This window comes from Malus sylvestris, chromosome 17, assembly GCF_916048215.2.
Source record: "Malus sylvestris chromosome 17, drMalSylv7.2, whole genome shotgun sequence".
NCBI classification, from domain to species: Eukaryota; Viridiplantae; Streptophyta; class Magnoliopsida; order Rosales; family Rosaceae; genus Malus; species Malus sylvestris.
The window spans coordinates 7,331,833-7,353,753 of NC_062276.1; the positions used below are offsets into that span (position 1 = coordinate 7,331,833).

Consider the following 21,921-nt stretch of genomic DNA (forward strand, 5'->3'; position numbering starts at 1 on the left):
GTCCACGAACAAAGATTTACTCGATTAATAATTCGGATTAACGGCCGGACTAAAATCATCCAACCCTACTTAAAAAGGGAAAACATAATAAGGCACTTCAATACAAGAAAGAGAAAGAAAAAGGAAATGGCTAATCTTGCAAATTACAGAAGGATGTGCTATCGACACACTCAATTTTACTTCTCACACGTCCCTTAATACTTTCAGTCCGTTGATCTTCTTCAATTCATCTGATTTGACGACCAAAAATTAAAAAGGTAAATGAGAAGTAATCACACCCCATTACAAAATAGTATTTTTACAAAATAATGGCACGACGTAAACATGAAGAATCGGAAATTTAAATTAGTAAAATAAAAAGAAAAAATTTAAACAAATTGCGTGCCTAATACGAAATTAACTACAGATCTAATCAGGAACCGCTGAGTTGAGACTGTTGTAAGTAAAAAGAATTATCCATCATCCCCACATCAGACGGCTACAAGCCTCCAAAGCGTAAAAATCGACGGCTTCAGATCCTTCATTAAATTTTACGGATTGTCTTGCCGGCGAAATCTCCTCGTGGACTCAATAACGGGCGAGGACAGGGAACCCGGCCGGTTTAGATCGATCCTCCGGTCTTTTCGAGGTCTCGATGAGTCAACCGAAGTGGCTCCGTCGTCGGGTTCGGTCCGACCCGCTCGAGCTGCCTTACTCGAGCCGCACCTCCGGTGAGGACATGAACGGTCGAGGTCGTCGACCTGTGATGTAAAACGCACGAATCTTAGCAGTTGAAAAATGAAAGACGATTCTGAAATCAACGGAAACAGAGAAGTAACGTACCTGAGAGCGAAGATCCGACGCGGTTTCTCTGAATCGCTTCAACGAAACGGCGGTGGCGTCTTCGGAACTATCTCCATCGCCATTGTTGGACGCAGTCGCAGACTGCTCGCTGCTCGATGCGCTCGAAGTCGGCGGAGGCGGCGTCGCCGTCGAAGACAACGGCACCACCTGATTATCTCCGCCCTCATCATCATCGGCGTCATCGTCGTCCTCAATCTCATCGTTGTCGGAATCGAATTCATCATCATTACCGTCCTGGCTCACCTCCTCCTCCTCCTCGTCTCTGCTTCCGTCTCGTACAACGCAGCTCTCGCAAACCGAAAAAGTGTGGCCGAGCTTTTCGCCGGAGGCATTCCACGGCGTCGGCGACTGGCACCCGTGGCAGAGGAGGCTCCTGGAGTGGCGAGCCACCAGAAAATTGGCGCCGTGGACCTTGGCGTCGCAGTCCCAGCACAGCATCGCCTGGTCCGATTCGCAGAAGATTCTAGCGGGAAGCCGGCAGAGCTCGCAGTTCTTCATCTCTCTCTTGATTGCAAAGGACGCAGAGTCCGCCTTCAGTTTCTGGAAATTTCTTTTCTCGCAGCTTCTTTGTGTTTTCTCGGAAAAAATTATTCTCTCTCTTCTGCAAGCTCGGGATGGGATGGGATGGGAAAGAAGGGAAAAGAAAGGATTTGGCCACTTGCAGTTATTTATAGCAACAACCCTGCTTTTTCATTTCATTTACGATTTTACCATTCTTGAACATGTTTTTGACACATCAACTACTTAAATAATTTAATTTCAAGAGCAACCACTTTGCTACTCATGATTAAATAGGAACTCTTATTTAATTAGTACAAGGTTTTATGTTTATAATCACAACTGTTTGTATTATGAATCACTGTATAAAGATTATTCTTGTAAAAAATAAATTAAAATTAAGGTTGTTAAGTCAATTATTTTAACAAATACATAGACGGTTAGCAATGCTCATTGTTCTAAAAATTCCTGCCTAGGCCTTGCCTGGGCGCTAGGTGGTTGGCCACCACCCCGATTAATGCCTAGGCATTTGAAAATAAAAAAATGACGTTTAGACATGCTGAGACGCCTGCCTAGACCTCCTAGGCACCCGCCTAGGTTGTGACTCATTTAGACAGAAAATAGATAAATTTCATTTTGTATTTTTTTTTTCAATAAACGGTAAGAAATTTGTTGAATACTTAAATAAATACACATTATATGCATATGTTTCCCATATTTTTATTATGTTCTAATACTTCACAATATATATGTTATTCTATTTTGTAGTTTATAATGAAATTATATATATTTTAAGTATAAATTGACATTTATTTACACAAAATAATAATAGATTTACTTAAATCTGCCTAATCTGCCTAGTCTGCCTAGGTGCTACGCCTCAGCTCGTCGTATGACTAACGCCTAGTCTTTTTTAGAACCTTGGTAATGCTTTTACCAAAAGACATTAAATTTAATTAATATTTTACAGATACGATCTTTATATAATGATTTATAATATAAAATGTTCTATAGAGCAATAAATATAACAATCTATTTTTGTACTACTTTTGCCCGTACCTGTTATTTGTAGTTGATTGCATATATTATGGTTTAATAGTATTTCTCTTTATTTGTAGTGAGATATTTTAAATTCGATTATCACTAAATACGAGTTTAAACAATATTATTACTAATTCATTCTAATGCTAAGACCATACGTAGGTAATATCATATTTTAAAGAAAGAATTTTTTTTACTGACGATGAAATCGGACCAAGTAACAAAGGGCACGGAGGTCATTTCGAAGTAGAAAACGGTGCAGAAATTCTTTGGGTGGCGTGTGAGGATAGCACCAAAATAGTCCAAGGGTTTCAAAGGGAGGAGGACCAAAGACGGAGGCTGTGGTGCTCCGCGGCGCCAGGTGTCGGCTCGTCAGGGAATAAAAGCTATGTGTGGTCTATATATCGAGAAATTTTTAGTTACGACGGAAACACGAGTGGTACTCTTTGTGTTTTTATGTAAGTAGTGATAAATTTTATTTTTTAAATTATTAATTTTTTATCACATATATCCTATTATTTATAAAATAACATATGATGTATGATTCTGTGTGACGATCACATTGAAAAAACTATCGTATATATCTAGGGGGCTTTCGGTCTATTGCCTCCTTGGTTGGTGGTGCAGACTTGCGAGGATATTTTTAAAAATCTGGCGGAAAATGTCGTCCAGGTGGCATATTTCAGTGCAAGGGAGATTGTAATGTGGCTTACGTGGCGGAATTTGAGCCAACGGACCACGTGGGTCTGCACCTGCAAACGGATTTGATTATCAATTACGTGTACTGTGGGCCCGGGCTCGTTCGATTTTCAGCCTTGCATTTCGCGGCTCCGAATATTGTTCTCCAATTCCTGGAGTCTTGAGTCTTCCCATACGCGTTTATTAAATATTTTAATATTAAAATAATAATATAGAAAGATGTTTTTTATTTATATTTTTATTTTGTAATAAAAAAAATAGAAATCAACTATAAATAAGCTGCCCACTATCTTTGAAAATAAATTATTTAAAACTTCGGGAAAAAAATAACAAAAACGAGGGAGCACACACAGTATTTATACTAGTCTTTTGGTAATTGTGTTTGCTGCTACGTGGCTCTTTCTCAGCCGTTGGTCTAAGGTCCATCAATTTCTTATCGGATGCCCCCAAAGGGACGTCCATCTAGTAACTAATGAGTAACGGTTTTCAAGTGTGTGTGCTTACAAATCACAAGTGACTTAACTAGTAAAAAAATGCTGGGCCAAGCCCAAAGCCCAAAGCAGATTTGCACACTTCCTTTTCCCAAAACAACTGGACGGCGTTATCTGCGGCAACCAAATCTCAATGCTAAACCCAGAGTTCCACCGGTAAATACTTTCAGTTTTTTCTTCTTCTTTTTTTTTCTTTAGAAAAGGGGAACACATGGTGGCTTGCCACGATAGGTCATCATTCTAGATGTCGGAAAGACTGATAGAGATATTTTAGTTTTTCCTTATCTAACATCATGCGATTCACCAGCATCAATAATCGAATCCAGCACCAATAAATACTTCCATTTCACTAACGCCATTTTGAAACTGTGAATTACCCTATTGATGATCAATGATTGAAAATGTTCTCAGCCTAGATCCCTAATTTCCTTTTCAGAGTTAAATTGGTGTGCACAGTTGAAAGCAGAGTACTACATTTATCATCAATTTATATCATTTTTTGTATCTTCTCTCTAATAGAGATAAGGTCCAACAACATATGTGGGTCTCATCTCTATTAGAAAAATGATACAAATAAATTGTAAGAACATCATTTTCGATAAATAAATGAAATAAATCGATTATGTAACTGTTAATCGAATTGCATACTAAGCGGGGTTAATGTCAGCCATATGTAGGTCTATTATGTACTTCTACGCTTAAACGTAAATGTATTATGCTCTAATAAGTTATAGTATTTGGTCAAATTTGCATCAAAGGACCTCAATTAAAAACCTAGATGGTAGCCAAACATCATTAATCAAGTTTATAAACACGGTGATTAAGAATCCAATATCAAAGGGCAATCGCAAAATAGGCAAAATTGGAAAACTAAATCATCATATTAGGGTTTCTTCATGCCCTTGCAAAGGTGTTTAGTTATGCATATCATAATAATAACAATAAAGGTCAACGATGGTGTGCTCCTAAGCTCTTTCTTAATTGACAAAAAAAAAAAAAAAGACCTCTCTTTCTTTTGGACGAATTTATGCTTATGGTGACATGTAGAGAGCTTAATTAGAACACTTTATTTATAATAGAAAAACTCTAAAAAGTCGGGTAAAAACTCTCATAAAAAGAAACAAAATCGACCACAAACAAGGAAAGAATTCTTCTTGACTTGATAAACACATCACACTTTGCATCCCAAATTGGGGCCTTTCCACTATCTAGAAAATTCTGTAAAAATACAAAACTTGGAGACCAATCTCTTAGATTACCAAGCATATATGGCACGACATTTGAAAAATCGGAGAAGCCTTTAAATCTTCATTCTCCCACAACTGCATAGTTCTGTTGAGAATTTAACTTTCACGGGATTGATTTGCAAAATTGAAACGTTTGGGTCCGTTAAAAAAATATGAAATTTGGACACAACGATCCTTCACATCTTAGCTTCCTTCTTGAGTTGGCCTTGCATCAAACACCTTCAAAAAGTTGATTTATCATAAAAAACGTCCCAAGTTCGCAAATTGGCTGAAAGTAAAATAATAATAATAATAATAATAATAATAATAATAAGGCTCTTTTAAGAACCATTCTTTAATAAAATCTAGAGATAATTGACATGACAATACATGAAATAATGCGCTTATCATACAGGAAAATGGCTTGTGGAACTGAAGTAGCAGTGTTAAAGAAAGCTAAATAAATACTGATGACAAAGATCATGATCGGAAGAACAAGCTGCATGCATGGTAACATGGTTTGCAAATCGCACGCTATCTCCCGTTTCTTGGCGTATGCAATACTGCTGCTGTTTTGCCCTGCTAGGGATACACTAACATATGAGAATCCAATCAGCGCTGGATCAGAAACTTCTGTTTCAGCCAAAGGAAAATTTGAACTTGGATTCTTTACCCCCTTCAGCTTCACCTACAGGAAGCGCTGGCGCTGGTAGCAGATATATATGTTGGCATATGGAACAGCAAGATGAGTCCGAGGACAGTGGTATCTGGTATGGGTTGCCAACAGAGAAAGAAACTCTCTTACAATTAATATATTGTCTCTGTGGCATTACCAATATATATATTTGTCGTGGACGTAAATAATACATCATTCGTCCATTATATAGTTGTCATGGGATTGCACTACATGACATTGCATGATCTTAGATAAATAATGCGTAGTAAAATAGTTATTAAATTGGCTAAATTTTTTGTTCAGAAAACTTATCCTCCACTCGAGAATCGTTTTATGATTTACCCCTCTCGTCCTAATGCCACTTTGTACTAAAATAAAAGATGTTAAATTCGATAACATGTTTACTTACTTGAAATGAGAGAAGTTATGAATAAGGAAAATCACGAAATAGCAGTTGGAGTAACCACACACTCTCTCTCTCATCAATCATATCTTTACTTATTCAGGTATTATATTATGAATTATATAATGTCGGCATACATATTCCAAAAACAATTTCAGATCTCATCATCATTCAAAGTACGTAAACTTGCTAAATCCAATGCTGGCCAAATACTTCCAATTCTCATATATCAGATCAACCTCTCAATTCTCACGGATTTCAGGGTAGGTTTTACATGTGGCTGTAGCTGCCGCTGACTGGTTGCGCTGCGACCGTTGTCATTGGCACTTTCAGAGCACTTGGATTGTCTTCAGGAATGAGAGCATCCTCAAATTAAAAAAAAAAAAAAAGAAAAAAAGAAAAAAAAAACCCTCTAGTAAGTTTCTCTCTCTTTTCCCAAAATTAAAGGTTTTGGATGAATTCCAAAAGCTTGACCTTTTTGTGGCATAATTGATTAAATTAGGTACCATTATAAAATCAATTGATAATATGGGGAGTAGCTCAAGATCATATAAGTCTATAGCTAAGTTGACAACTCACCGATGTGGGACAAATTGTCTCTCACATTTCAACTCTCAACACGCTCCGTACGTGTAGCTGATTTTCAAGCCTACATGTGGACAACAAGTGGGTGATGCGTGAGCACGTGTGACCCTTAGACTTTCACACGTGGGACAATCTGCTCTTATACCATGATGAAATTGGAGTTTCACCGTAAAACCAATTGGTAATATGAAATTTAACTCAAGACTATATAAGCACATATGCAAATTTATCCCTCATCGATATGGAACAAACTGTCTCTCACGTTTCAACTTTCAACACGTTCACGCACGTGTAACTAGACGTAAACAAGAAAATAATGCAGGTTGATTTTGGTCTTCATGGGTCTCTATCATCATATTATTATTAAAGTATAATTGGGAGAAAAACCAAAAAGTGGCAATTGTTTGTTTCCATAAAAAATTCTTAGGTCCGGGCATCGAATACTCCAACCAGTAGCGAGGTCAGTGGACAAAATTTATAAAGGTAAAAAGTTCTAGAAATATGTTGACAATCATTTGAGGTCCAAGTTCATGGTGTGCAGAGAAATTAGACAATATTTCATTCAACTAAATGACTTCGCTTGATGGAAACTATCCAAATTATTCGGATCTTTACTAACCGGAATGTTCAAATAAGGATTTGGATTATCCGAAATATTCGAATGAGGATTTAGACTAACCGGAATATTTGAAGTTGGATATAAACACAATTTCTTATAGTATAATTCCATTACAAGATTGTATGATGAGTAAAGTTTTAAAAGACATAAGGTTCTGACATATAATATATATAAAAAATTGATAGTCTTTCCTTAATATTTTGGTGAATATGATAGTATGAGAAAAATGTTCAATGATTACAAGTTTGTAGTACTTTATGGATTTTTTTTTGAAACTCGTATATTATTTATAGTGAATTTTAAGAGGAATAATTATGTCCAACATATGACCTAAAACTTTAAAATAACCAAGCTGAAAAATGAATATAGTGCGCACAGTAGCAACGGCAACAACCTTCATTCAAGCATTTCGTTGAACACTTTTCATACATGTTTACAATGGCGGATTTAGAAAATAATATTATGAGGGTTAGTTAGAATAGTGCGCGTAGCGCGCAATTTTTTATTTTTTTACCATAAATAGCATGTGTATCGCTATTTCATCGAGTCTTGGTAGACCTAAAGTCATTTGGAAAAGCATATCGCACACCTGTTAATGTATGCAAGGGGCACCACCCAAGGTATCCATGGACATTCACCGAGTCTTGGTAAACCTGAAGTCAGTTGGAGGGCATGTATGAAGGCAACTTTAATATTCAAAAGAGCAGCACCCAAGGTATCCATGAACATTTACTAAAGTTCGGAGGGTCAGCACCCAAAGTATCCATGAATGTCCACGGAAGTTCGGGGGGTTAGTTGACCCCCTGCGCCACAATGCATCTACCACTGCATGTTTAGAAGGGTGGATTCCCGATTTTCATGGGGATTTCGGACGACCGTAGGGCAACCGCCCCTCTTTGCTCTAGTATAGCTTCGCCCTTGACTCGAATGTATTAATATTTAAATTTAAATTTTTATATTTTTAAATAAAAACGATTCAAACATCAAGAACGTCGAATACTTCAAATCACTCGAAAAAAATTCCTTCTTTTTCTATTTCATACATAGAAACCCGCGTAAGCCCATGTCTTGAATTCTTCCTCACAAAAGGAGGTAGAAAAAGTGTGGGTAAGGGGGCCAAAAGAAAAAGAAGAAGATGACATGAGTGGAGATTAAACAATATCTTTCTTACCCTCCTTTCTTGACTTTGGTTTTGCTTTCCCAATAATTCAATCTGGTCTCTCTGATTAAGAGCCACTCAAATTATATTTTACTGTAGCAATGTGCTCTCAGTTACAGCAAAAACATTGTATTTTGGAGATAAACTTACTTATATCGGGATGTTGTTGTGCCGGATTGTCGACATTCTAAGAAAGTCTTTTGTTGTTAGGCATTTTAACTTTCTCATATGGTAGTATGTGATTGTCTCAAATACAGCCAAAATAATATCCATTGCATAAAGAAATTTTTAATTGTGACAGAAATACAAGTGGTACAGTATGTGTTTTAATAGAAGTGGTGGGAAATTTCATTTTTTAAATTATTAACTGTTTAGTACACATATCGTACCATTTGTAGAGTAAATATGATATACCATCCCGTGTACCTGTCATATTGAAAAATCTCCCCATTGCATGGAAGTCTCCTTAGAAATTTTCACTCAAATCAACCAATAATTTATTGGAACACTGCTCACAGCTTGCAAAGGTAACATGTAGCTATCTAGGGGTACTTTTGAGAATACGGAGAACAGCATCAGGACATGTGAATATCTAGAGCCAGACACTAATTAACTTAAATCATTAGTTTTTCCACCGTATGCCTCCTAGAATTATGACAAATGTTCTAGCTTAGGTACTTGTATCATGGTGATCCAAAGCAAGATCAGGAAGTTAATCATCATTAGCTGGTCTGCTAATCACATGTTCTTCTGTATGTTCTTTCTCTACTCTTTCTTGTTATGCACTTGTTTTCTGTGTTGCATTGCTAAAGATACCATGACACTTGGCAGCTTGATTAGTGATGATCAAGGTGATACTATAGTTTCATCAGGAGAGAAATTCGAACTCGGGTTTTTTACTCCTAATGGAAGCTCTCAGAGTAGAAGATATGTTGGAATATGGTACCATGGATCGAATCCGAAAACCGTTGTGTGGGTTGCCAATAGGGACAAGCCGCTTTCAGATGCTCATGGTGCTTTTGGTATTGCAGAAGACGGAAACCTTAAGGTTTTGGATGCCGGCGGTAAAATGTACTGGTCTACAAGTCTTGAGAGATCATCTTCAGACAGGGCTGCAAAGCTCATGGACTCTGGGAATCTTGTTGTTGTGAGCAATGAAGATCAAGGGCGAATTCTTTGGCAGAGTTTCGAAAATCCAACCGACACATTTCTTCCTGGCATGAAAATGAATGAAAATTTAGTACTTACTTCATGGACAAGTAATGTTGATCCTGCAACTGGGAATTTCACATTTCAGCAGGATCGAGAGGGAACAAACCAATTTGTTATCTGGAAAAGATCGGTGAGGTACTGGAAAAGCGAAGTTTCTGGAAATTTCATTAGTTCAGATGAGATGTCTCCTGCAGTTCTTTACATGCTATCAAATTTCACCTCTACCCCGGTCCGTAATGACTTTTTGCCACATCTAACGTCATCTCTGTACAATGCAACGAGACTAGTTATGAGTTCTTCGGGCCAAATTCGGTATCTGTTGTGGGATCATGAGAAGGTTTGGTCTTTGATCTGGTCAGATCCTAGAGATGGTTGCAGCCTGTATAATACATGCGGTAATTTTGGGAGTTGCAATAGCCAAAATGGTTTGGTTTGCAGGTGCTTACCTGGTTTTAAGCCTACTTCGCCGGATAATTGGAACAACGGAGATTATTCAGCTGGTTGTGTCAGGAAATCAACAATTTGCGGCAACAATGCTGTGAGCGACGCGTTCTTGAGTTTAAAGATGATGAAGGTGGGAAACCCCGATTCGCAATTTAATGCCAAAAGTGAGATGGAATGCAAAATAGAGTGCCTTAACAACTGCCAGTGCCAAGCTTATTCATACGAGGAGGTTGACATTGCACGAAGGGGTGGGAGTAATGGTTCTACATGCTGGATTTGGTCAGAGGATGTTAGAAATCTTCAGGAGGAGTATGACAGCGGCCAGAACCTCCAGGTTCGTGTGGCAGTTTCAGATATAGGTACGATGATTCTTCTTATACAAAAATCCTAGAATTGCTATATGTTCATGTAGCAGTTCCAAATGTTCTTTGGTAGACAATCATGCAAGCCAAACATTTGCTCTGTTTTTAAATTTCAATGAATTATACTTTTGCAGAATCAACAACGAGGAATTGCGAAACTTGTGGTACAAACCTGATCCCGTACCCCCTGAGCACTGGACCAAAATGTGGTGATCTTACATACTATAGTTTTAAATGCAACACCGCCACGGGCCAGGTTAGCTTTGAGGCACCCAGTGGCACCTACAAAGTCACAAGCATCAATCCGGATACACGAAAATTTGTCATCCAAGCCAAAAATGCAGATAACTGCAGAAATCAAAATTTCCTACAGCTCAATCAATCGTCTCCCTTTCATGTGATCAACAAGTGCAATGCTGAATTGTCTGAATTCAGTTCTGATTTCTCATTTAAAGGAAGACATGAGGTTGAAATTTCTTGGGATCCGCCATTGGAACCACTTTGTTCTTCATCTACAGACTGCAGGGACTGGCCCCGGTCTACTTGTAACACTACCAAAGAGGGGACGAAAAGGTGCCTCTGCACCGCGGACTATAAATGGGATAGCTTGACTTTGAATTGTACTCAAGGTAACATACTTACACAATGTATGATTGCAAATTTTTTAATTTGAGAAGATAGTGATTGCCTTTTCTTGTCTATTTTTCGCAGAAGTTGGTAACGGTAAGAAAACTGGCGAGCGACGAAAAAAGACCGTGGCTCTAATAGTTGTAGTAACTTTTGTAAGTGTAGCTGTTCTGGCTATTCTCTCAAGTACCTTCGTTTATGCTTACTTATGGAGAAGAAGATGGGTCAAGCGACAAGGTAACTAGAATATATCCACCACATGATTTACGTTATTTACAGCTTCATTAGTATGAATTTTCGGATTTTGATGGAGTTAAGTGTTTGGATTCAGAAGGCAGGGAAATCGTTCAAAAGAATTCGGTGCTTCACTTTTATGACAGTGGGAGAAAAGTTAAAAGTTTTATCGAATCAGGCCGATTTAAAGATGATGATACAGAAGGCTTTGATGTACCATTTTTTGATTTGGAAAGTATACTGGTTGCTACAGATTACTTCTCCAATGCGAACAAACTTGGACAAGGCGGCTTTGGCCCTGTTTACAAGGTACCATCCCTTTATTAGATACATGTCACGGTATAAATCAACTGGTTTTTGGTAAACACTGGACTTTATCTGGATTGTACTACCAGGGTAAGCTTCCTGGGGGACAAGAAATCGCGGTCAAGAGGCTCTCAAGCTGTTCGGGACAAGGCTTAGAGGAATTCAAGAATGAGGTTTTGTTGATTGCCAAACTCCAACATCGAAACCTGGTTCAACTTTTGGGCTATTGTGTCGAGGGAGAAGAAAAGATGTTAGTCTATGAATATATGGCTAACAAAAGCTTGGACTCATTCATATTTGGTTAGCCTCTAATTTTATTTCTCGAATTTTTCTTTTGCAAATCCCTATCTACACTGATTGACCGAAACTAACATGTAATGCTTCTTGGATGGAAAATAATACCATGCAAAGATCGAAAACTATGTGTGTCATTAAACTGGGATATGCGCTTCAATATCATTTTGGGAATTGCCCGGGGTCTGCTTTATCTTCACCAAGATTCTAGGTTAAGGATTATTCATAGAGACCTGAAAACCAGCAACATTCTTCTGGGCGAGGAGATGAATCCCAAAATCTCTGACTTTGGTTTGGCTAGGATCTTCGGAGGCAACGAAACTTCAGCAAACACCAACAGAGTAGTTGGAACATAGTAAGTTCAAGTATGTGCTATTTAACCTTTTCATCACAAGTATATGAGTTCACTAAATCAATTTATATTTCTTGTATTGCAGTGGCTATATGTCTCCAGAGTATGCATTAGATGGGTTATTTTCAGTAAAATCCGATGTTTTCAGCTTCGGTGTAGTTGTAATTGAGGTCATCAGTGGGAAAAGGAACACCGGGTTTTTTCAGCAGGAAAAATCTTTGAGTCTTCTAGGCTATGTGAGTGCTTGAAACATTTCATACACCAAATCGTATATTATCATCCTCAAAATATTACGCCTTACATTTTGTTAATTGATACACCAGGCATGGCACTTGTGGAAAGAAGAGAAGGCATTGGATTTACTCGAGCAGACACTGCGTCAAAGCTGCAACCAGGACGAGTACTTAAAATGTGTCAACGTAGGGCTCTTATGTGTACAAGAAGACCCGGGTGATCGCCCAACCATGTCACAAGTAGTTTTCATGCTAGGCAGTGAAACTGCAACGATTCCAATCCCTAAACAACCCGCCTTTATTGTTAGGCGGTGCCCTTCTAGAAGTAGCCCGCCTTCTTCCTCAAGCAAACCAGAAACATTTTCTAACAATGAGTTAACCATCACTTTAGAAGATGGTCGGTAGCCAAAGCAGTTTCTGTGCGCCTTCTCTTTATCTTACGTTGTTATCATGTTATGACGAGTGCATCAACATTGACTTTCATGATGTTTTTCCTTTTGCCATCTTCAATGTATTCTTTGCTTATAATCCGGTTATGTGTATGTTGTCTGTGCTGTAATATCTACAAATTACAGCAATCTATTGTAACTTTTGGAGCTCCCAAACATTTGGTGATCTCAGATGTGTTGATATAAATAGCAGTCTCATTATTTCAATGTGGAATTAGGAGGTAGAAGGGAGGCATTATCCTTTCTCCGTCTAAGAAAATTTAGTACCCGGAAAATATATTGGTACAAACCAGACCCTGGTTTCTCCCGTGGTGACCTTTTCGTTAGGCTTCTTCTTCAGTCCTGAAAATTCTACCAAACACCTCCTTGGTTTATGGTACAACAAAATCCCAAAGGCACGGATGGTATGGGTTGCTAACAGAGATTTCCCACTTAATTCACTGAGATTTTTCATGCTCCGCGGTGATGGGAATCTCGTGGTGTTGGATTCCATGGTGGGACTAGAAAATAGTGAATGCCACAACTGGTTCACTAATGAACACTGGATATCTTGTTCTGAGATTCGGAGAAGACACTCTGTGGCAGAACTTTGATTATCCCTTCGATACATATTTGCGCAGCATGAAGCTTAATGATATGAGCTGCCACAAACAACTTGTCTGAAGCTAATAAACTCAGGGAGGGAGGATTTGGCTCCATTTACAAGGTGAGAGTTCCGCTGTGTTCTTGATAATAAATACAATAATTTATGTTGTAAGTTTCTTAAATACTTTCCCTGTACGTTTGATTGTCGAGGAATATTTCTCTTTGCCTGGGATTTTTTTACCTCTACAGGGGATTTTGCCGGAAAATGAAGAAGTAGCGATAAAAATGCTGTCAAAGAAGTCAGAACAAGGACATGAGGAGTTCATGAATGAATAAAAGCTTATAGCCAAGCTCCAGCACTCTAATCTTGTTAGGCTCCTGCGTTGCCGGAAAATTACGTGGTACTGGAAATGATCTTGATCTACTAGTACATGCCCAATCAAAGTTTAGACAAAAAATTTCGGTATATATGCTCACCACTTCTAACATTGATTGTTTCATACGGTTGATTTCTAAGACATCACATTTGATTTCCTTTGTTCATTCTACTTCATGTTTTGTCCAATCAGATGCATCTGAAAAATCGAAATGGGATTGGGGCAAACGCTTTCGAATTATAGAAGGCGTTACTCAAGGAGTACTTTATATCCACAAGTTTTCTGGATTGAAGATCATTCACAGGGACCTAAAAGCAAGTAATATACTGTTGGATGGAGCAATGAACCCCAAAATTTCAGACTTTGGAATGGCGAGGATGTTGGGATGAACTAAACCGAAGCAGACACCAATAGGGTTGTTGGTACATAGTAAGTACAAAGAGCAAATGTTATCATTCATGTGAAACCTTGTGCAAATGTTTCTGTTGCTCACTTCTACCACCATTTCATGCAGTAACTACATGTTATCAGAGTGCGGAGAGTGTTGTTGTTGGAGATTGTAAGTGGAAAGAAAAATGCTGATGTTGGTCGCTTTGGACCGTTCACTAACTCTTGCTAGATGGGTAAGTACTAAAGTTTTCTTGCTCTTTACTTCCAGTGCAAGTAGCTAAATGGTCATGTCAGATGGGTTTGAAACTTCATTAGGCATGGAAGTTATAGAAAGAAGGCAGAGTAATGGGGGTGTTAGATGAATCGGTAAGGGAAACATGCCGGCCCAATGAAGCTTTAAGGTGTATCCATGTGGGGCTTTTGTGTGTGCAAGAGTATCCATTTGATCGATCAACAATGTCCTTATAGGAATTTCAGTGATGTTAGCTATTCCTCCAATGTAGACACCACCTGTCACGCTCCGATCTTGACATACGTCAAGGATCGACAAGTGACATCACCAAATACCCGCATCTCAAACATATCCCGCCTCCAGGATATGACAATTCACAACTCGAGAATCGATTTGCATAGCAATTTTTCGTATACTTTATGGCTGCCTCTAACCTCCTCTTTAGATTGCCTACGTACCCTAAACAGGGATCAAGCTCACTATTCCCCACACTCGAGCATTCGTCACATAAACCACTAGGTCTCGACATAATGCCATAAATCAGGCATGCAACAACTCATGGAACATTCAACGAAATACATTAATAATCTCTAGCCACATAGGTCAACGAGTCTAATCATAATGACAACCATCATAACCAACATCACTTCATAATCATACCAATCCATAACACATACAATACATCAAAATGTGGGGGTAGAGCGACACATTTCGGTTGAGGCCTACATTTCTGAAACTGAAATCAAATCCAAGGAACCAACAAGTCAAATGATGCAATTTCGGACCACTCAATGAAATCCATCAACATCGGGTTCCGGACCTCTCAACGGAACCAAGACACCAAAAGGGATTCTGGACCTCTCAACGGAACCAAGACACCAAAAGGGATTCCGGACCACTCAACGGAATCCAAACCTATACGATTTCGGACCACTCAACGAAATCGCGGAATAGAAGGGATTTCAGATCTCTCAACAGAATCCGAATGGATACGATTTCGGACCACTCAAAGGAATAGCGAAGTACAATGCATATCGAATCACGCAACGAAATCCAAGCTGGATACGATTCCGGACCACTCAATGGAATTACAGATCACGAGGGATTTCAGACCTCTTAATGGAATCCAGACGGAGCAGGGAACCAGACCACTCAGTGGAACCCCAACGAATACTCAATTCTGGATCACTCAACGGAACTGAGCGGAAGGCCAAGGAACATATCAATGGCTTGAAGAAACCAAACGTGAATCAAGTGCTCAAGATACAAAAGATCAACGAAACAAGAAATGGAACAATGATACAATGTGAAACAAGTCTCGAAGCAACAAACCCCATGACAATGGGTTAAATGGTCCACTACTAGCCCTCACATTTCGTCACATCATGCCAATCATACAACACAAACCACATTTCAAGCATGCACGTTAAATCACATTTCATAAATGTTCCCAATGTGCAATCGAAACATACTTAATAAACAAGTGTAATATAATACGATGCCACTAGTACACGAATCAAGTCACACGTTAATCAAGAAGTCACGTCATCAGGATGCCCATCATGCTCCATGAAGTCTCAACTGCACTCTAAGATAATCGATACGCTAGAAGAGCTCAACTACTTGGCTAAAAAGCCAACCGTCGATCAAGGTCGAGAGTAGGGTGCACAACCCTAGAAATCTAAAACGGAAGATTCGCCTATCAGATTTCTGATCCGTAACTTCCCAAAGTCCACATTATGCTTCTAGAACAACATACCAAAATTTCATTACAATCCAATGGTTGGATCTTCGCTAATCGCTAAAATTAAGTGGCGGTCAACGTTAAGTTTCACAAACTTCAAAATTTAATTTGGGAAGATCCGTACGTCAAATTCCCGATCCATAAGTTCCTAATGTCCTCAAATATTACATACTATCACATATTAGAGTTTAGTATCGATCCAACGGTCGGATAATCAATTCAAATAATAATCCAGTGATGCACCATAATGAAACTAGGTTTACAATAATCAAATCACATCATACGGATATCAAATCTGAGATCAAGATATCAATTTAGCATAAAATAAAATCGGCGGCCCACTGACCACGCGCCGCCGCAGGTGGCGGTCGGCCACTCCGACTAGCCGAAAAATTCAACTATTTTTAAAAATTACCAAATTTTACAGAAAAGTAGATCTTAGTGAGGGAAGAAAGTTTCATACCTGGGGCCAAGTCCAATTTGGCCAGGAAATACCTCAAATTGCCCACGAACCGTTGGAAACCCTTGATTTCGGGTGTTCTTGATTCGATTCCAAAACAACTCCACGCCCCAACCAATGCATGGGATTTGTTCCTGAGGTTGAGGGGAGTCTATTGGTGGTAGTGGTTGAAGGAAATTGCTTTAGGTTATGGAGAATCGAAGCCAAACCTGTCGCACCCCCCATATGATTTCTCTTGAAATCACTCCAATTTCGTCAGTTTTTCGAGTGGGAATAGGATAGAGAATGAATGGGTTCGAAGTAAAGATCATTTTGACATCTGTCCCGTCGTCAACGGTGGCCGGAATCGAAAATTATGGACTAGTCGGGTCAAAATTACAACCGGGTCGAAAGGGGATCCAGTTCCCCTCATTCTCCCCTCTCTCCTTTCCCCTCCTTGCTTCTGTTTTTCATTGGTCCTTCTCCCCCATCCTTTCTCTCCTTCCTCTTCTTTTCTTTTCATCTCAGCCGTCCATGTCACAATCTGACCATTCCAGAAAATCTATAACCTTTTAATGATGGCCAAATTTACTAAAATATCCCTAACTTTAAACTTTAATAACTCTTTCGTTATAACTCCGTTTCATGAACGGTTTGCGCCTACGTGTTCGTGAGATCGAGCTCTATTTGAAAATATAAATTGTGACCTCGAATGGTCTATGAATTTTAAATAATTAATTTCCAAACTTCAAGCCTCGTAACTACTTTAATAAAAATCTAAATTCAAACAAATTAAAATAAATTCTCGAACAATAATACAAAATCTCAATAATTCAAATACGTAAATCATAACAGTGAAATCCTACCATTACTTTACCAGAACTCCGATAGCGATTCAATGTGGGGAGGGGTCCAGTTCAAATTTCTCTTCTCGTAGCTAAAAAATAACATGATTATTAATCTACGCTGCTAACACAAACAATTATGTAGTTACCCATTTTTGAGAAAGTTGTGTGAATGCAAAAGCTTGTGATCTAATATGATGATGTATGATTTGACCAAAAGGAATGGAAATAATTTTGCTCAACCTCTTAGGTGGTGGTAAGCTCACCACCTTATTAATTGCCATTAAATGTGTGTGAATTTTGAAATTTGTGTAATAGATAGATTAAATCTAACTCATCTAACTATAACTTTTAAACAAATAAACCTACACATTATTTTCGATAAAACGACGAAATGTAAGAAATTTTCTCTGTGATAATCAAATGATTATTTGATAGAAACCTAACATTCAACCTTGACTCGTATGCTCAAGAATACAATCACCACAGAGTTTATTTCTCATCTGAATTCATACAATACGTTTCCATCTTATAAAGCTGACATCACTAGCTAACACATCTGTTAATGGCACTTTAACAACTTGCTAGTTAATAGAAGACAACTGTACAGGATGCCACATGGCACAATATCCTATCATTATTCGATTTCCCAAACAATCAACAGCGATCCGACCTTAGCTCAGTTGGTAGAGCGGAGGACTGTAGTGGGTAATATTCTCTCAGCCATCCTTAGGTCGCTGGTTCGAATCCGGCAGGTCCGATGTAACTTTTGGCACGTATAACTTCTTTTTCTTTCAATTTAAGAAAATATTTCTCGTACCATCCAAATCTGCAGAACAAATCCAATTACCCTTTTTTCTTTTGGTGTCAAATTTTCCAATTTTCCTGATCATTGCATCAACATGCCTACTCCAGCAACGTTTCAACAAAAACTCGCGTTCGTCGCGGCCATGGTCGTTCAAGTTGCAGTGTCCGTATCTCTCTTTGACAGAAAAAAGAAGAGAGGACGCTTGTTTCTTTTTCGAATACTTTTCTGATGTTGCACCATTTTACCAGATGTAGCAGTTAATAATTGTGAGGATCGCTTCTGAAGCCTATCAATCACATCCACGTGCTCCACTTCACACCTTTTGCGGTGTACATGTGTTAGCCTTAACGATTTTGCTTGCAATTTAGCATTGGTTTTTTTTTGTTTTGGTCTTTATGTCCCAGAAATAGAATAGGCACGTCGTCTGTTTGTTTCAACATTTTGGCAATGGGGGGAAATGCATTGTATATTTGACATTGGAAGAAATTAAGATCCAACACGCTTCTTCTGCTATTGGGTCCAATTTTCCCTCGGTAATGTGGAAGAAGGTCATATGATCCTTCATATTTTGGACCTACTAAATGACCAAATTAAGATCGAACGCACTTATTTCTGTTATTGCTCGCTTAGACCTACTCCAACCCTTATGTTAGAACCTAAGACGGTATTATGCTTCTCCCATCTGTCTCTCTGTAGCAGAATTGGGTGGATCCTTTGTGTTTTTATGTTTCTCCCATCTGTTTGTACAAGCCTAGACACCTTGGCGCCAGAAGAATCTCTCGGCGCAGACCAGACCTTGATTTCTTACAGGGGAACATTTGCATTAGGCTTCTTCAGTCCTGAAAATTCTAAGAAAATCTTCCTTGGAATATGGTACAACACAATCCCAAAGAACCCGAAAGTATGGGTTGCCAACAGAGGATCCCCTCTTGATTCTCCGGGTGTTTTGACGCTTAGCGCTGATGGAAATCTTGTGGTGTAGATGGAATGACTAGAAAACTAGTTGTCTGGTCGTCTAATGCATCAATACCAGCTTCTGCAATGAATGCCACAACTGCTGTACTGATCGATAGTGGAAACCTTCAACTAATATTTGAACAAGACATTTTGTGGCAGAGCTTCGATCATCCCTCTGACACATTGTTGCCTAGTATGAAGCTTAGCCTGAACAAAATAACAGGTCAACAAGCGTGTCTTACATCCTGGGCAGCACTTGATGATCCACAACGCGGATTGTTCAGCGTAGGCATTGATCCGAAACTTCCCAGGCAGCTAATTAACTGGAAGGGAAATGCTACGTATTGGAGAAGTGCTAATTTGCTTTTGCAAGGATGCAAACCCATTCTTTAGAAATCAAAGTGGAGAATTCTTTTACGTTGCTCACAATTTCGATGCTAATAAGATTGATTTTACTTTTGGTGCGTCAGATAGCTCTGTAAAAATTAGGGCCGTTTTGAGTCCAACAGGTCAGTTCAATCTGCTGCTGTGGAATGATAAAAGTAGGAGATGGCTTGAAGTGTGGAGAGAGCCTCTTAATAAACGTGACTTTTATGCTGAATGCGGTCCATATAGCACCTGTGATAATAACGGTGATACCCTCTCGTCACAATGCAAGTGTTCGAAAGGTTTTAGGACAGAATTACATAAACAATGGGCTATGGGGGACTGGCCCGGTGGTTGTGTTCGGGAAAAGGCCTTGAGATGTGATAAAGGGGAAGGGTTTGAGAAGTTTGAGGAGATGAAATGTTGGGGAAAAACTTAGAGTACACAACTTTAACACAAGTGTTGGAGAGACAATACAAGTAAACAAATTACTTGTATTACACATACAAAATATTACAACACTCAAAAGGACACAAAGACACTTTAGAAGCAATGACACTCACTCACTTTCTAGAGACAAACTCTAGATCACTCACACTCCTACAAGACTATTCTTACTTCTCACTCTCACTTGGTTGCCTACTTGGCTACTTTCTTGTTGGTTGGTTACTTGGTTACTTGGTTGATACAAATGGTGTGAATGCCTTCTCCTTTTATAGGCATGGATGGAACCTTGGAGAAGCATGGAAACATCATGCTAGAGTTATCTAGATAATTCTACTAACTTCCCAAGTTAGAATTATCTACACTAATCTTGCATGTTGGTGGAAACCTCACCATTCTTCTAAAATCTTCCACCAACTTAAGGAACAGCCTTCTTTGCTAGAGTTTTCTAGCATATTCCCATTATAGAATCTTCTAGAGAAAACCATGCATGTTTGAATTAGAATAATCTAGTTCCTTTGTACTGACTGATCTTAATGGGCTGGTGTTGATCTTTAACACTCCCCTTCAACACCAGCTCATTCTTTTCTTCTCGTTGAGTCGACACGTTATCTTGAACACCCATTTGCATGATATGGGTTTCAAATCTCTTGGCCTTGCCACTGGATCCCAAGTTTGATATTTCTTTAACGTAGCATCCTCTTTTCCCAGCTATGTGCCACTCAGAAGTCTGTGATTCTTCTTTACGCATCTCAGCTTCACTTGTTTCTTCTACTATGCCTGCGTTGGCGCATTTGGGATTTGACTTCGGTATTCCCATTGACCTTCTTAGTTGTGATCGTGGAGTTGGTACTTCCACTTCACTAGGTCTAACTTCTCCTGGTGGTTGATACACACCCACTTGCCAAGGACTCTTAGGTACTTCTTGCTTGACATCGTCACCATCAAGCAATTCCTCAAGCTCATCTAGACTCAATTGGATTTTGGCAGATTTGTCTCCAATTTTCTCCTGCAATGTATCTTCAACCTCTCTCGAGTCAGGCATCACCTCATTGAGCACCATGAAGAAGATGATTCAGCGTCCCATTCTTCCTTCATAGCTAGATATGCTACGGCGTCCCAATCATCTTCACTTTTCTTCTCTGAGTTGGCGACGTTACTATCCACGGGCTTTTTGAACCAACAATCCTTTGCCATGTGGCCCTTCTTTCCACAATTGTAACACTTGCCCTCAAACCTTTTATTATTCTGGGACTGACCATGGTTGCCGTGATACTTTGAAGCTCCCCCTGGTCGAGAACTCTCTCATCCTTGATGACCTTTTCCCTTGTCATCATTTCTTTTAGATCCACCACCAGCATGCTGCTTAAAGTTGCCTTTACTTTTGGTGTAGAGTGCTTCCTCCTCACCTCTTGACGAGACCCCTCCCATTTGCTTTGCCAAAGCTTCTTGATCGGCAAGCAAATTCTCAAACTCAACAAGTGATGGTTGGGTCGGCCATCCTTGTACAACGGAAACGAAGCCTCTTTATTCCAGTCTCAATCCATGGATAATTATTCTTTTTATCTTGGATTCTACAATGGTAGCACTAGGATCTAACTCAGAAATTTCACGGCAAATAGACTTTACCTTGTGGAAATATTCGGCAATCATCATGTCTCGTTGGGCCATCGATAACAGCTCGTTCTTGAGAAGTTGGAGTCTTGTATCATTCCTCTTTGAAAAGAGTGTGGCGAAGGTGTCCCACGCTTCTTTTGGTGTCTTGGCCTTCCGTATGTGCTCTAACATGTCATCTTCAACTGTGGTTTTTAAGGCAAATATGGCCTTACCTGCCTTGATCTTCCATTTCCTCAAAATGCCACTAGTGTCTTCTTTCGGCTATGTAACTTCATTACTGCCGACGACATCCCAAAGATCTTGGCCTTATAGGTAAGACTCCATACACGTCGCCCATGTGTTATAATTTTTGTTGTTCAACTTC

At 39.1% G+C, this 21,921-nt stretch overlaps 2 protein-coding genes, 1 non-coding gene and 1 pseudogene across 5 annotated transcripts; 3 read left to right on the forward strand and 1 right to left on the reverse strand.

Moving 5' to 3' along the window:
* Nucleotides 1-249: 249 nt before the first annotated feature.
* On the reverse strand, nucleotides 250-1,493 carry LOC126612373 (zinc finger protein CONSTANS-LIKE 4-like). The gene is made up of 2 exons (XM_050280776.1): nucleotides 823-1,493; nucleotides 250-740 (listed from the first exon to the last, which is right to left on the reverse strand). The coding sequence occupies exons 1-2, from the start codon at nucleotides 1,339-1,341 to the stop codon at nucleotides 531-533; spliced, it is 729 nt and encodes a 242-aa protein (XP_050136733.1). The 5' UTR covers nucleotides 1,342-1,493; the 3' UTR covers nucleotides 250-530.
* Nucleotides 1,494-8,842: 7,349 nt separating this feature from the next.
* On the forward strand, nucleotides 8,843-12,960 carry LOC126610840 (G-type lectin S-receptor-like serine/threonine-protein kinase At4g03230). Of its 3 annotated transcripts, XM_050278985.1 has the most exons (9): nucleotides 8,863-8,992; nucleotides 9,072-10,255; nucleotides 10,393-10,887; nucleotides 10,970-11,122; nucleotides 11,217-11,428; nucleotides 11,515-11,725; nucleotides 11,837-12,074; nucleotides 12,157-12,307; nucleotides 12,395-12,960. In XM_050278985.1, the coding sequence occupies exons 2-9, from the start codon at nucleotides 9,310-9,312 to the stop codon at nucleotides 12,707-12,709; spliced, it is 2,721 nt and encodes a 906-aa protein (XP_050134942.1). In that variant the 5' UTR covers nucleotides 8,863-8,992; nucleotides 9,072-9,309; the 3' UTR covers nucleotides 12,710-12,960. The 3 variants fall into 3 exon arrangements, with proteins under 3 accessions (XP_050134940.1, XP_050134941.1, XP_050134942.1); XM_050278983.1 differs by having other exon boundaries at nucleotides 8,843-10,255; XM_050278984.1 differs by having other exon boundaries at nucleotides 8,843-10,255; nucleotides 11,220-11,428.
* A 4,873-nt stretch (nucleotides 12,961-17,833) lies between these two features.
* LOC126610842 (S-locus-specific glycoprotein S6-like) lies at nucleotides 17,834-20,657 on the forward strand (annotated as a pseudogene).
* On the forward strand, nucleotides 18,034-18,126 carry TRNAY-GUA (transfer RNA tyrosine (anticodon GUA)). The gene is made up of 2 exons: nucleotides 18,034-18,070; nucleotides 18,091-18,126. It is a non-coding gene; the product is annotated as a tRNA-Tyr (tRNA).
* Nucleotides 20,658-21,921: the final 1,264 nt, after the last annotated feature.

What these genes read in the sequence shown, in the direction of transcription:
- LOC126612373 (XM_050280776.1), bottom strand. Translation starts at nt 1,341, where the DNA reads ATGAAGAACTGCGAGCTCTGCCGGCTTCCCGCTAGAATCTTCTGCGAA. An exon ending in CGTCGGATCTTCGCTCTCAG is followed by an intron (nt 741 to 822) that starts GTACGTTACTTC and finishes TTTACATCACAG; the next exon opens with GTCGACGACCTCGACCGTTC.
- LOC126610840 (XM_050278983.1), top strand. Translation starts at nt 8,926, where the DNA reads ATGGTGATCCAAAGCAAGATCAGGAAGTTAATCATCATTAGCTGGTCT. An exon ending in TGTGGCAGTTTCAGATATAG is followed by an intron (nt 10,256 to 10,392) that starts GTACGATGATTC and finishes ATACTTTTGCAG; the next exon opens with AATCAACAACGAGGAATTGC. An exon ending in AACAGAGTAGTTGGAACATA is followed by an intron (nt 12,075 to 12,156) that starts GTAAGTTCAAGT and finishes CTTGTATTGCAG; the next exon opens with TGGCTATATGTCTCCAGAGT.